Below are 14,012 nucleotides of genomic sequence, written 5' to 3'. Positions count from 1 at the left end.
ACTTTTAAAAAGGCATGTTTATAACCGCACCAGAGCGCTGTTTGCTTGATTTTGTAAAGGCGCTATTAACGGACACCTAAAGTTAGGTCCTACTCAAGATATATAAAGCGCCACACTGCGGGTGGAAGAGCTCTCAATCTCTTGTGGACGAAGCCGAGGTACTATGTGTGGGTGAGTATTTGTTTTATTGTTAAACATGTATTTAGTGTTTTATCAAGGATTTATGTAGTAACGATCACTAACGTAAAACTACTAACGTTATAGGTTAATGCATTTTATATTTGATTTGAGTTGGTTAGTGCTACTGTTACCACGTGGCTAGCGTAGATGTCCCGCGTGTATGGATAGTTTGCTAAAGTTCTTACATTGTTAAATTAGGTTTGCGCCGGATAACGTTAGCTGAAAACGTGTATTAATTTTTAGCCTTACCTTTGGATGTCTGCTTTTCCTTTTGCAGAAGACCGAGCATACTAGGACTCCTCACCGCTGCTTGAAGGTGAGAGTGCCTTTAAAACAAACTATGGTTTGTAAAATGCTTCTGTGATGTTTTAGCACTGGGCTCTGAAATTATCTGAGGACACTGTGCGGTTCTGTTCCTTGACATGGCAGAATCTGAGAAGCGCTGTTAAAACTTAATGGAAAAAAAAAAAAGGAATTAAATGCGACATGCATATTAAAACATGTTTCTTCTATTACAGAATCTGGGGACATGTGAGTGTGGCCTGTGGATGAGCTTCCGCCTTTCTGCAAATGCTGTTTAATGTGTAAAAAGTTTTGACAATACAAATGCTGGTAGTGTTTGTGTAACTATTTAGAGCTCTAATTTTTGAGTACTTTTTTTTTTTTTTTTTTTTTTTTTTTTTTTTTTTGACTAATAAATGAGACTTTGAAACCCATCAAGCTTGCTGTTGTTTTCAGATTGCATGCTTTGGAAAATGTTAAACTAGTGTTCCCAGTCATTAAAAATTGTCAAAGCAGATTATAGTTTATTGTACACTTAACATTAAGTGCTTAATGTATGTGTAACTGGCAAAAATTCGCTGTAAAGTGAATCTGAGGGTGAGGGTGTGTGAACCCTGCTGAATGTTGGTATTTATTTTAAGCTGGTTCTAATCAATCATGTTGATCCTGGTCTGGAAGGGACCTTTCTGTGGCGTTTAGCTCCAACACCAAGTAACACAACTACCAGTTAATCAAGTTCTTCAGGGTTATTTGAATCAGGGGTTTTCAAACTGGTGTTGGAGGGTCAGTGGAAAATCTTTAGACAAGTTTTTGAAAAACTATCCTTGCACAGGTTTATTTCTAAGTGTCCATTTGTCTTTATGTGAATGTATAGCTGTCTTATTTCATGGAAAAAGAATTGCAGAACTTCAGGTACTAGGGATGGAGCTTGGCTCTGCAGTGTTGTGGCCCTCAAGGAGCATTGCAAATAAACTAAAAATCAATTTGTGTATTGCTTTCCATAATGCAATCTATCTTTAGGAAAGCTACTAGTGAACATGTTATAAGGCAGGTCTCAAACTCAATTCCTGGAGGGCCACAGCTCTTGCTGCAAAGTTTAGCTCCAACCAGCTCCAGTTCACACCTGCTTGGAAGTTCCTAGTAATCCTGAAGACACTGATTAGCTGGATCAGGTGTGTTTAATTAAAGTTGCAGCAAAATTGTGGTCCAGGAACTGAGTATAAGCACTGTTAAAAGTTAACAATGGGGGAGAAAAAAAAAAAAAAAAAGTACGAAGAACAAAATCGAGCAGCAGGGGGAGCCCGTTTTCCTGAAAATTACTAAAGATTGAAAGGGAATATGTAAACATCTTACTGCCATTCAGAAGCTGCATAAGACACGTATTAGGAGACAAAACAACAATTCCTTTGGCTCTTCTTAATGTAGTGCATTTCCTTCATGGATATCTGTGGACACTTGCATCTTTTGTATTTGTTATAGTTGTGTACAAGTTCCTCATTCGTTCTATTGTGAAGAGCTGAATCTCAAAGTCGTTTTAAATTCCTGTTGGAAATGCGCAGATGCTGGAAAGCCAGAGAATGTGCAAGACCTGGAGGATGTTTAGCTTCACTACTCGGGACAAAACTGGCACTACTATCACAAAACATGCAAAAATCATTGAGAAACTTCACACCTCATTAAGAACCGGCTAATTTGTGTAACCCTTATGAAAATTAACCATGGTTTTACTACAAATAAAATAATAATAATAATAAAAAAAAGCTATTACCCAGAAACACGTACATCTGCAAGATAAGTTGGTAAGTTTACATACATTTTAAATCATAAACATCTTAAAGACATCTAATAGTTGTATATTTGACATCTGATAGAAAACGTCCAACAGACGTATTGCAGATAAGCAAACACGCTGAAAATTGCAGATTTAAATGCAGACGTGAAATAGACATCTCCGTGATGTACGTGTGCTATCAGGGTATAGTTAAACCATGGAAACCACATATTAACCATGGTCTTGCTACACTAACCATAATTTAACCACGGCATTTGTAGCAAAACTGTGGTCATACAAATGCTAATCAATGCGCCAAAAAACATGGTTACTACACTTTGACTATAATAAAACAATGGTTAATTTTTGTAAGGGAAATTGGCTGTTATTTTGGCTTTTGTATTACATGCAAACACGTGTAGCAGGATGTAAATTTAAAAGAACTGTAGGTTTCATTTACTAAATAACATATGCTATAGTACTAAAGCTATAGTAAACAAACCACAAGCCACTCAAAGTAATTCCTGCATCTTTTATTATAATTCTAATAACCTTTAGTCATTTCTTAAAACATTTGTATTTCATATGTGTATATCAATATGTATAATCGCATACACATATATATTCTGTAAATAACCTCTTAATCTGTTCATAGTTAATTTTCTTCAATTTAAAAGAAAAAAGATGCTTTCTGCACACCCTGCACAGCTACTGCATCAGTTGCTCCTGTGTGTGTGATCCGTGACCTCTTCGTAGGTCACACTGCCCAAGACCTCTTAATGGCTATGTGATTTTCAATGTGCATGTATCCTCGGCATGATTATGCATATCTCTGCAGTGTGAAAGCGTGTCTGAATACTGTTCTATTGTTAGCTGTAATATCGACAATCTGAGCTGCAGAGCTTGAGGGCCGAACAAAGACTGAAACATTTCCTTTCCCAACCAGAAAAACCGTTTCTGCATTGTTTTTCGTATAGTCCAATCACTCATTCAGACGCTCGACGGAAACTGTCAAGGAGGTGAGAACTGTGTGAATTTTACTCCACCTAGTGGACAATATTGGAAAGTGAGAATATTTACCATTCATCAGGGTACAAGACGAGCTGCTATTGAAGCGAATTGGTTCGATGAATTTGACTGTGGAAAGATGAGACGACAGGGAACACAGGATGTGTAGAAAGCATGATTCGATTACACGTTAAACTCATGTTAAACATTTGGAAGACAGAGATTCTTTAAAACTTGGAATCCTTTTTTCCATCTCAGAATGATAAATTCCTTCATTGTCCTTACTGTTATCAACATCACTATACTTACCAGTCTTAAACATCAAAAATACAATAAGTTCGTCAATCTTTTTGTCCAGTATGGGTGATTAAGGTTAAGCGAGCGCTGTGATGAATGATGCATGAATCCCACACTCATTCTGAGAAGACGAACAGATGCGAGATGGGCTGAGGGAGATGAAGGGGGCGAAACCGTTACTGATGGTCCTGAAAGAGACACAGACAGGAAGGGTAACATAAAGGTGAAGGCGTTAGTGGTTTGGACTCAAGGTGACAGCAGATGAAAGGAAGAGGAAAGAGGACGAATATCTCATGAAAGGTGCGATGTGATGATGAGGAGCCCTTTTAATTGATTGAGCAACTGTTTGTGATGGGAAATGAGGGCTGGAGGTCACTAGATTTACTTGAATATGAATGTAAAGGGTATGTCTACAGCCACAGACAATGAACTCCTTGATAGTCCTTGCATACAAAGTGATGTCACATTAATTTTGTTGAAAGGGAAAAGCGGGAGGGTGAGGGACACTGTAAGATATGAAAGTCTTGTCTCTAATTTAAGTCCTAGAGGTAACGAAGATCTGAACACGTTGCACGTGGTCACAAATTAAAAAACAAAAGGTCAAGCATAAACACCTGTCCAGCGTTTGCGCTCAGAAACAAACAAGAAACACTGCAGCTTATAGCGATAACAGCAAGGACGATGAGAACAGTGACTGCAATAAATAACATTATCTCTTGTTAAATCAACAACAGAACTCCAGACCCACTTAGAGTTTAAAAATTGTTATAGGAACAATCATCGTATTAAAACAGATATTAGCACATATCCCTCACCCACGTCAGAGTGCATGTTCGTCTAGCCTCGCCTCCATAGAAAGAGTGTTTTTTTTTTTTTGGAAGGAGAGAGGGAGAGTGACTTGGAAAGAAATACAGGCAGTTTGGTTTTCCCTCTCCCTCATCTCCATGTTGTCTCCTCTTTTAAAATGGAGCCTTGATATCGTTGATAGGTTCGTTGAAGTCGTAGTCACCTCTATATTTTGAGAGTCTGTGGTAAAAATGTTGATAAATTTTCAGTATATATATTCTTTTCTTTTTACAATGTCGTATCATCTTCCTTCTTTAAAAGATTTTTTGCGTTTTAACTATCTTCATCTTGTATCCATACATAGATATTTTATTGTGTCCCATTATGTGTTATATAAATAAAACAGATGAGTGTGTTGTCATCGACAGGCGTTGTCGTACGTTTGTGTATGTTGCTGTCAGTAGGCTGAGGATGTACTGAGTGCATGTGTGCATGTCTGTTATGTTGGTCTGGGCACTTATTTTTGCTACGGGTTTGTAATACAGTGACCAGTCTGTATATATATATTTATATATATATATATATATATATATATATATATATTTATGTATATATATATTATTTCATTATAAGACATGAGAAGGTAAAGAAGTTCTAGTGAAATACAAGATAAGCACAAGCCTCAATCTGGCTTCGGCAAAATAGAATCCCTCCATTGGTGAGGTAAAAACACATAACAAATCACGGTCATGCCTCTAGTGATAACCTTTCACATTATCAAGTACGCGCACACACGCACTCACACACAAACAACAGGAACCCAAGCATAAACACAGTCTTACCAAATAAGTGCCTGCCGTTAAATTGACCTCTATTTTAAGGGCTTCCCTAGTCATGCCAGACAGGAGGTTTGTCAGTACCTGCCCTCCCTGCATTGGTCTCCATTGAATCTACTCTAAAAACAAGACCGTTAGTAAATATTTGCCGGTAATACAGACTCTGAGAAAAAGAGAAAGATAGCAAAGGAGGTTTCAATATCTCTCTTTCTCCCTATCACATCCTATAGAACTACAGAAAAACAGGAAAGCTAAAGAGCATTTTGATTGTTTCCCTCAAATTATTTGGCTCAGGTATGTAGTATGTTACCTTCTCATGTTGAACTTGGGTATCCTCGTAGAGCTAGATTCCCCTATGTGATTCATTTCCATTTTGATCCGCTTGTGAGTGCCTGCAAGCTCAAACTAAGTGTGTTCTGTTTAGATGTTGATATGTACGGATGTGTATGTTGGTGTTCATGTTTTCGTTGAGCAAAACACACATAGGCGCAGGCATGTTCACAGTTCCACAAGCCTTCAGTGCTCTCTGTTTCTCCTGTATCTCTCCATCCGCGAGTCGGCAGTTTGATGTTGAAGTCACCTTTTTCTGCGTTTTTCTTAATTCAGGGAATAATCTCTGATGGCAGCAGTTGTCACCTCATCTTTCCTGTCCTCTCAACTCCGGTTGGCCTCGTCTCTCCTTCTGTCTGTCCGTTCATCTCGAGAGGAGAGGGCAGAAATGGGGAAAGTGCTAGAAGACAGCCTGATGATAGGGGGGAAGGTGGAGAGTATAAGGAAAGAATTTTTTCTCTTGGTCACCCGCATCCCCCTTTCTGTTCTCCATCTCTTTCCCCATGCCATCCCGGACCTCATGCAGCGGTCCACTCCAAAGGTTCCCAGAAGTTAGCAATCAATAGCATATCAATGTTTTACCTCATCTTTGCTAGCGTTTTTTGTTCATGCACTACCCCTTTCTCACCCTAATCCCTCTCCATCGCTGTCCTCCCTTGCGTCTCTCTGCCTCCCCTTCTATCCCTCCTCTCACCTGTCCATCACTCTCCTGAGTGCCCTCTCTATGTTCATGCGATGGCCAACCCTGGTCACACCCAGGTCCAAGTAGTCATCCTTGGTAAGAGAGGGCAGGTGCGTGCCATCAATCTCGTTGTCTAGGAAACGCTCCCTGTGCTCACCCAGGTTCAGGTAGCCCAGCCAATCTGCAACGTCGTACTTGGTCCAGTATGGGAGTGGTTTGGAGGCGAAGGGTTTGGTGGGTGAAGGGGGCGGGAGGTGGGGATAACTCAGGCAAGTGGGTGGAGGAATGGAGTGGAGTGGTGGGGATGAAGTCCCTGACAGGAAGTGGGTGGGAGACAAGGAGCGAGAGACCACCAGAGAGGAATTTGGAGGAGGCGGAGCCCCCGAGGGGGCAAAGAGAGGGGGAGAGGGGGAGAAGTAAGGGTCGCCAAGAGGATTGGCAGGTGAGGGTGGAGTAATAGAACCACGGAGGTCATACAAGCTGCTATAGAGGGGCGTGGTGGGGAGAATAGGAAGGGAAGAGGGGCGGGGAGGGCCAAGCTTGGGGCGGTCTGAGGGAGAAATTAACGGGCTGGGCGCTCGCCTGCGCTGAGCGTGATGCGACTCTGCCTTACGTGACTCGCGGCTTGGGATAAACTGGAACTCCAGGGCTTTGGTGCGGTAAACGGGCCGGTGTTTGGGTGAGGTGGGGTACGGCGAATATGAAGAGGGAGAAACAGGTGAGTGGGATCGGGGAGGAGGCTGGGATGAGGCAGCAGGGGGCTGAGGGGAAGGAGACCGAGCCCAGTTTGGGTAGAGCGGCTGGGAAGAAGGGGTCGGGGAGGGAGACAAGGCAGGCTGAGAGAGCTGAACAGGAGATGGGGAGCTAGAGCGGACAGAGGGAGGACTAAGTGCACCTGTAGAGTCCTCTGAGAACCTGAAATGAGAGAAAATGCGACGCAAATTAAGGCAGAAGAATAAGAGGTAGAACAAAAAGAGAGAAAAAGGAAAGAAGAGTTTGACAGTCAAGAGAAAGCGAGAGTGATATAGTGCAGCAGTTACCTGTGTCTGATGTGGGACAGACAGACGTACATGGACAGTGCGATAAAAAGCAGAAATCACAAAAGAGAGGAACAGTTTAAACAGACACAGTTACACAGTACACACACAGAGTTCATTGGCATTTGAGACATTGATAATCAAATGCCAGTTACAAAATTATTTTCACGCACTGTTATTCTGAATATCCCAGGAGTTCTTAAACTGAGTGGCTCATATTTTGATTATGTCTCATGGCATACCAAATCACACAATGCTCGTGCAGCTTAGAGATTCTCATGCCACATGCCTGCTTTCAAGGCCACCATGCAGACGTTAACACATAGTCATGCACATACACTTATACTGATAACACACAAATACCTGTGTCTGCTCAGTGATCTCTGAGCTCCCCAGTTCTCCGTTCCTTTGCTCCTCTGCTGTAATTTGGTGCTTAGTTCATTGATGATGCTTGCCTTCATACCGGACATGGGAGGATGCAGTTTACGTGCCTCCACATATGTCCCCCCGGTCTGTACCCCTCCCTCCCCCATGGACTGTGCTGCTCCGGCCGACCCATCACCCCACAGAGGTTTTATCTCTGGAGTGCGGGGCCGGTCAAAGTACATTACAGAGGAGCGAGCAATCCCTGGCCCTTCCCTCATTCCATAGCCATCACGGGCATCCTCCTCCTCTCCCTCTTCTGCCTCATCCTCCTCCTCCTCCTCTTCCCTACGACGGTGGTATGCAGGGGGTGCCGTGCTGGTTTGGCGTCGAAGGTCTCCAGCCCGGCTCCCTTCTCTGTACCTTTGTGTTTTTGGGTAGGTGGATGCAGTGCTGGCGGCTTTGGCATTGTGCATTTCAAAAGTCTGTCCATCAAGATAGCTCATGTACGACTCTAAAAAGTCTGCCCCACTTGTTCTGTCGGCCTCTGTTGCCCCAACTCTTTCTCCAACTCCACCTAGGCTCCCCATCCCTGCTCTCTCCAATCTTTCTCTGACCCCACTACCACTGAGTGCAAGAATGTTGTCTAAGTGATGATCGCTGCTGCTTCGGCTGTCCAGCTCCTCAATCCCAGAGTCCACGACTGTCTCCTGGGATTCGCCGCTCTTAGCTGCAGCTGCACTGGGTGGCGGATGATGCTCTGCGCTGGGCCGCCTGCTACCCCCTGTAGCTACCGTGGAGACAGTTGCTATGCGTGTGTGTGGCGTGACAGCGACAGCAGCAGCAGTAGTAGAAGAGACGACAGTTGTAGAAGCAGTTGTGGAACAGCTTGCGGTCACAGTAGAGGCGCCTCTGAGAGATACAGAAGTTGCTGGGGTGGATGTTGCTGCTGGAGGGCCCCGGTAGGCAGGTGGAGCTGGAATAGAGAGAGGAGGTGGTGTGGGAGAAGAGGAGCGTCCAGCTGAATTTGTACTATTGTATAAGTGTTGTGACTGAGATAGGCCAAACGGTCTATGGTAGGAGGTGGGTGGTGGCGGAGGTGATACAGAAGGAGGTGGAGGTGGCCCAGAGGGCTGCAAGGTGGAGGGGGAGGGAGGTGGTAGTGGGTTGGGGGAAGATGGAGAGGGAGATGGGGCTGACTGGGTGAGGTTGGCAACCTCACTGTCATAGGAAGTAAGGCTGGAAGTTGTGGAATCTCCTGCCTGGGGTGAGGGCAGGGGTGTGTGAGGTGGGAACCCACTCATGAAGGAGTCTTTTGGAGGGGGAGGAGGTGGTGGTGGAGGTGGTGGTGGAGGTGGAGGATGAGGATGAGAATGAGGATGAAGCTGCTGGCGGGCTGCCACATTGTGAGACATCATCGCAGAGTAACCCAAACCACGATCAAAACTATTGGCAAACTCCAGAGGTGGAGGCAGAGGATCAGCAAACACAAACTCATCATCTACATCTACTGAGGGAGCTGGGGGAGGGAGGACCATCAGACTGGTGCCACTTTCACCTTCACCTGCAGCTCCTGCTGAGGGACGTGTAGGGGCTGTTGTTGGAGGTGGGGAAGGTGGTGTCAAGGAAAGGATGTATGCCCCAGCCTCGCTCTCCATCCTCAAGAACGAGGGGCGTCGAGGCTGCTGGGGCGTTGGCTGTGTGGACTGCTGCTGTAACTGGGTCTGAGCTTTTTCTATGTCTCTTTCCCTCTCTCTTTCTCTTTCTCGTGACCTCTCTCTCTGCCGCTCTCGTTCGCGCTCCTTGTAGGTGGGCTGATAGTGCTGAGACTGATAGTGGTGCGTGTGGACCGTTTTATCCTCTGAGAAACGAACTCTTAGGCCTTCTCTGGGAGCGGAGGTGCCAGCAGCCTCCCTATCTGCACGCTCTCCAACCCCTGCTTCCTCACCCCAGCTGCTTCCTGCTCCACGCAGGATCCTGGGAGATGGAGGCCGAGTGGATGTGGTGGTGGCAGCTAGTGATGAGGAGGTAACTAAGTACGAGGAGGAGCTTGAGGACTGAGCAGCAGAGGAGGTTGCAGAGGAAGACGAGGCCATTGAGTAGGAGATGTGTGACGTTGGTTGTGCAGTGGATGAGGGAAAGGCCCCAATGCTGGACAATTGACGGGTAAAATGATGTTCAGTGGTCCTCTCCCTGCGTATGCGACCATCATCTTTCAAGGCACGTTCCCGTGCAGCCAATGCCAAGCCTAGTGGGGATGAAGGATCCAGAACTTTCCCCGTTAATGGGTGAATGAAAGTTGTGGTGGAGGCTTGCTGCTGCTGCTGTTGTCGGCCTCCCGCCCCATAGAAGTCAGCAGGTACAGACTTAGGCTGGTAATCCCCAGGAGGAGCAGGTGAGGAGTACTCAGGCAGGCCAAAGGCAGGAGGCATACTGCGTGTGTGGTGGATAAAAGTATCACCTGAGAACATGCCTTCATCTATAGATTTGGATGGTCGCAGGCGTGGTGAAGGCTGGGAACTCAGCTGCTGTTGAGAAGTCTGGGTCCGTCCTCCCACTTCTCCTGCTCCACCCAGCTCTTCCTCAGCAGAAAGAAAAAAGGAGGCACTCTTTCGTCGTGCTTCATGGAATCGTTCTCGATCCCTGCGAGCTGCCCCTACTATGGCAGCACCAAACTGGCTGGTGAAGTCCAAGCTCTCTTGAGTACGAAGTGATGGCAGCGATGGAGGTGGAGGAGCCGGCATAGATGGAGGGGCTGGCGGTGGAACGGTGGGTGCAGGTGGGGGAACCACAGGTTGGGGTTTAGAACTGTCACTCTCTCCTGGAGGAGGTGGTTCAGCCTCCATGCTGCTGCCTTGGCTACTGCGACCACTGCTGCTGGTGGAAGGGGCTTTAACGATGATGGTTGGGATAGGAATTGAGCTCTTCTCCACTGACCCCTTCCCTTCCAGTGTTCCCTGACCCTGACGCAGATCCTCCACCTTTGACTGCTTCACCAGGGGCCCCTTCCCTCTCCGGGCACCACCTTTCGGTGCACCACCTGCCCCTGCTCCTGCCCCTATCGCACTGCGGTCCATCCTGGAAGGTTGGCTCTGAGTAGTCTGCTGCTGTTGGGGAATTACAGTAGCGACACTAGTGGGTGGGACTGCATTGCTGTAGCCTCTTCTCAATGCTGCAGACTTGGCTCCTGGTGCTCCTCCAGCCCCTGCAAGATCCCCTGTGTACCCAATCACCTTCCTGGAGGCAGTCCTGCTTGGCACAGAGGGGTGGGCTTGAGCGTGGGAGTAAGAGAGGTCCCCAGTTGCGGACCCAGCAGGTGGTCCAGGGGACCTGTCTCTGGGTCCATGAGTGACATGTACTGACTGCGAGTAGAGCTGATAATGTGCAGAAGAAGAAGTGGATTGGGACACCGAAACAGACGGCTGCTGGGATGTCTTGCCCCTAAAGCCAAGAGGGGGAGCTGAGGAGAAAGGGGGCTCAGGGGGAGCTGTAGTAGGCGGAGGAGGGATGTCATCTGGGCCAGGTACTGAAAGACTGCGGGCAAACTTCATGGCTGGAGGATGAAGGAATTGCTTCTCCTCTTCTGGAACCCCTGTAGAAAAAGAAAGCCATAAAGAGAGATGAAATACATTTTCAAGGAAATAAATTAAGGGAGAATGAATAGAAAAGACAAAAGAACAATATGTGTGAGAAAGAAAGAGAATGCACAAGAGCTGGAAAGGAGAAAAAGGAAGGAAAGGAAAATATATCTTTATTTCCTAAAAATGAGCAGAGGGCAATAAAGTGGGATACAAAAATGAGACCATCTTGTAGTACTTCTGTCTGTCTGTCAGCTTGTCTGTTTTTACCATAACTAGGCAATCTCCCAACAGTAACATGTACAAGCCATTCACCTCTCTACTTCAGCAATGCTCTTCTGTGTCAGTGCAGACCAATTTTAGTTACAGTGTGTTATACAAGGACAAATGCAATACATACATAAAGTCTACCTGATGACGCAAGAAGTGACACAATTACACAAATAAAATAGCTATATTTCATGGCATGCAATATAAACAAAGGCTCTTATTTTACAAATAAAGTTCCCAATTGTGTATACATTTTTTTCATATTGAACATTTAATCACATGTTGACATTGCCAGCTTTACATATTTTAGGCATGGGACAGAAAGCATTTCTTATCCTACAAATACTGTGCTAATAATCTTGGGGGTTATAAATGGGCTTTAAATTTGATAGTCCAACCAAGAATGAACACTGATGCTGAGCACCAGATAAAATAAATTCACCTTTGTTATGGCAATTGGTTTCTTCAGTAACCCAGTCAAACCCCTGACAAGATTCTTATGGATTGTTTTAACAAACTGAAATGTACGGCCTCTATTCTAGAGCAACAAAACATTACAGACGATAAACATTAAGGCAAATCCACAGCTGCACTCTTCTGAGTGCTCTAAAAGCACGTACCATAGACGTACAGCAGTATGGTTAGACAGACAGGTGGGCAGACAGACAGATGGACTAACAGACAGCCTCACCGATGGACTTCTGTCGCAGCATACCGTGCGGGGGGCCGTGGCCAGACACAAATTGACCACGGTCGTAGCCTAGCCCTGCCCCAGATGATGTCATACCCATTCCCGACTGGTCGAAAATTGGCTGCCAAAATACAGACAAAGAACATTAAGAAAATTATGCACCAATTTTTTTAAAAAATGCAATTTTGCCAGACAATTTGTTAAAAAACTTCCTGAGCATTATCTAATAAAACTCAACTCACAATCATCATGATCTTAGCGATCTTTAATAACTCTTTCAATGGTCTCACGCGCAAACACACCTCATTATAAAAGCCTCTGCCCCGTTCTCTTTTTACCCCCTGAACCCGGGGCCCTGGGGCATCATTGGTACTGATGGTCTGCTGTGCTGCTGCTAAAATCTCATCCAGTTTATCTGTCATAGAATAAAAGACAGAGAGATAATTAATCAATTAATCAATTAATTAATTTACAAACTATTTATTCTTAGCTTAAATTGATTTGAAGGAGATGTCTACCCAACAAATGATAACTCCATCATTATGGTCTCACCAACGTTTCTTTGAAAACTTTTCTTTCTTCCATGGAACTCAATGGGATTTATTTACACCAGAATAGCAAAGCTGCTCTTTTCCATACAATGAAAGTAAATTGAAAATCTTGCTTGACAGGCATGACCACAAAGTATTAGCCTATACTATACCTCACACAAAACTGAAAAATGATATGGCTCCAAATTACTTGGAATATGGTTGATAAGACTTGGACTAGGACTATTTTTCTGATGCTTCATGGTCTTCTTTTTTGGTCCATTTTCATTGTATGAAATAGAGTGGCTCAGACATTGTGCTAAATATCTCTTTGGTGCTCAGGTTTACACCAGTGCGTTTTCATTTTAACATTTTGCACTTCAAAATAAAAGCGATTCTGTCGGCGCCGACAGCCTTGTGACCAGCGCACCGACAAACAGCGGCGTTGCGCTCCGGGCGTCCCGTGTTCGAATCCCAACTCAAGGACCTTTCCCGATCTCACCCCTATCTCTCTCTCCCACTTCGTCATTTCTGATCTGTCCTGTCATAATAAAGCAAAATGGCAAAAAATAAAAAAAAATAAAAATGATTCTTGTCTACACTGGCGTTACTGCGTTTCAGAAAAGATCTCCGTGCACACTACACAACCGAAAACGCATATCACATGAACATTCATAATGAGCATGGTGTTGTTTTTTTACACGGTCATCAAACATACGTAACCACACCATCGTTTTCAGAAGTCTCCTTTTTGGTCTGTTTACACTGAAATGCAACCCCAGAGTTTTAAAACGTCTCCATTTTCGAGGGTCAAAAAAATGCCGGGGTAGTGTAAATGAAGCAAAAGTTACGCTAAAACGAAAATGCACTAGTGTAAACGTAGTCTCTGTTATATGATTTTGAATTATGTAACAGTGACTAATTGATGACGTAACATACATTTTTGTGGGACCTATTTCTTGATGGGATAGTTCACCCAAAAATGAAAATTCTGTCATTAATTACTCACCCTTATGTCTTTCCAAACCCGTAAGACCTTTGTTCATCTTCAGCACACAAATAATTTTTTTTTTTTTTTATGAAATCTGAGAGCGAAAAGTATTGTAACATCACAAAATTAAGGTTGAACCACTGATGTCACATGGACTATTTTAACAATGTCCTTAGTACCTTACTGGCCCTTGAACATGTCAGTTGTGTTGCTGTCTATACACGGTCAAAAAGCTCTTGGATTTCATCAAAAATGAATTTGTGTTCCGAAGATGAACCAAACCCATGTCTTATGGGTTTGGAACAACATAAGGGTGAGTAGTTAATGACAGAATTTTCATTTTTGGGTGAACTATCCCTTTATCTATATATGACCAGATG

General features: G+C 44.4%; 1 protein-coding gene, 1 long non-coding RNA gene and 1 other non-coding gene across 3 annotated transcripts in view; 2 read left to right on the top strand and 1 right to left on the bottom strand.

Annotated features, from left to right (window-relative positions):
- Positions 1 to 106: 106 nt before the first annotated feature.
- On the top strand, positions 107 to 993 carry LOC127156091 (uncharacterized). Its single transcript, XR_007825677.1, has 3 exons — positions 107 to 171; positions 458 to 496; positions 699 to 993. It is a non-coding gene; the product is annotated as an uncharacterized LOC127156091 (long non-coding RNA).
- On the top strand, positions 533 to 623 carry LOC127163629 (small nucleolar RNA SNORD88). The gene has a single exon (XR_007827515.1). It is a non-coding gene; the product is annotated as a small nucleolar RNA SNORD88 (small nucleolar RNA).
- Positions 994 to 2,751: 1,758 nt separating the features above from the next.
- shank1 (SH3 and multiple ankyrin repeat domains 1) overlaps positions 2,752 to 14,012 on the bottom strand; it is a 109,966-nt gene continuing 98,705 nt past the window's right edge. Inside the window, exons 23-27 of the mRNA XM_051098465.1 lie at positions 12,414 to 12,526; positions 12,112 to 12,232; positions 7,573 to 11,164; positions 6,185 to 7,087; positions 2,752 to 5,902 (exon numbers count right to left, since the gene is read on the bottom strand). Of these exons, the coding sequence (XP_050954422.1) occupies positions 5,815 to 5,902; positions 6,185 to 7,087; positions 7,573 to 11,164; positions 12,112 to 12,232; positions 12,414 to 12,526 (4,817 nt within the window). The 3' untranslated portion in view covers positions 2,752 to 5,814. The remainder of the gene's footprint in view (positions 5,903 to 6,184; positions 7,088 to 7,572; positions 11,165 to 12,111; positions 12,233 to 12,413; positions 12,527 to 14,012) is intronic.

This window comes from Labeo rohita, chromosome 3 (assembly GCF_022985175.1).
Source record: "Labeo rohita strain BAU-BD-2019 chromosome 3, IGBB_LRoh.1.0, whole genome shotgun sequence".
Taxonomy (NCBI): Eukaryota; Metazoa; Chordata; class Actinopteri; order Cypriniformes; family Cyprinidae; genus Labeo; species Labeo rohita.
Note: the sequence above shows the minus strand (reverse complement) of the source record. Positions and strands in the feature narration are given on the sequence as shown.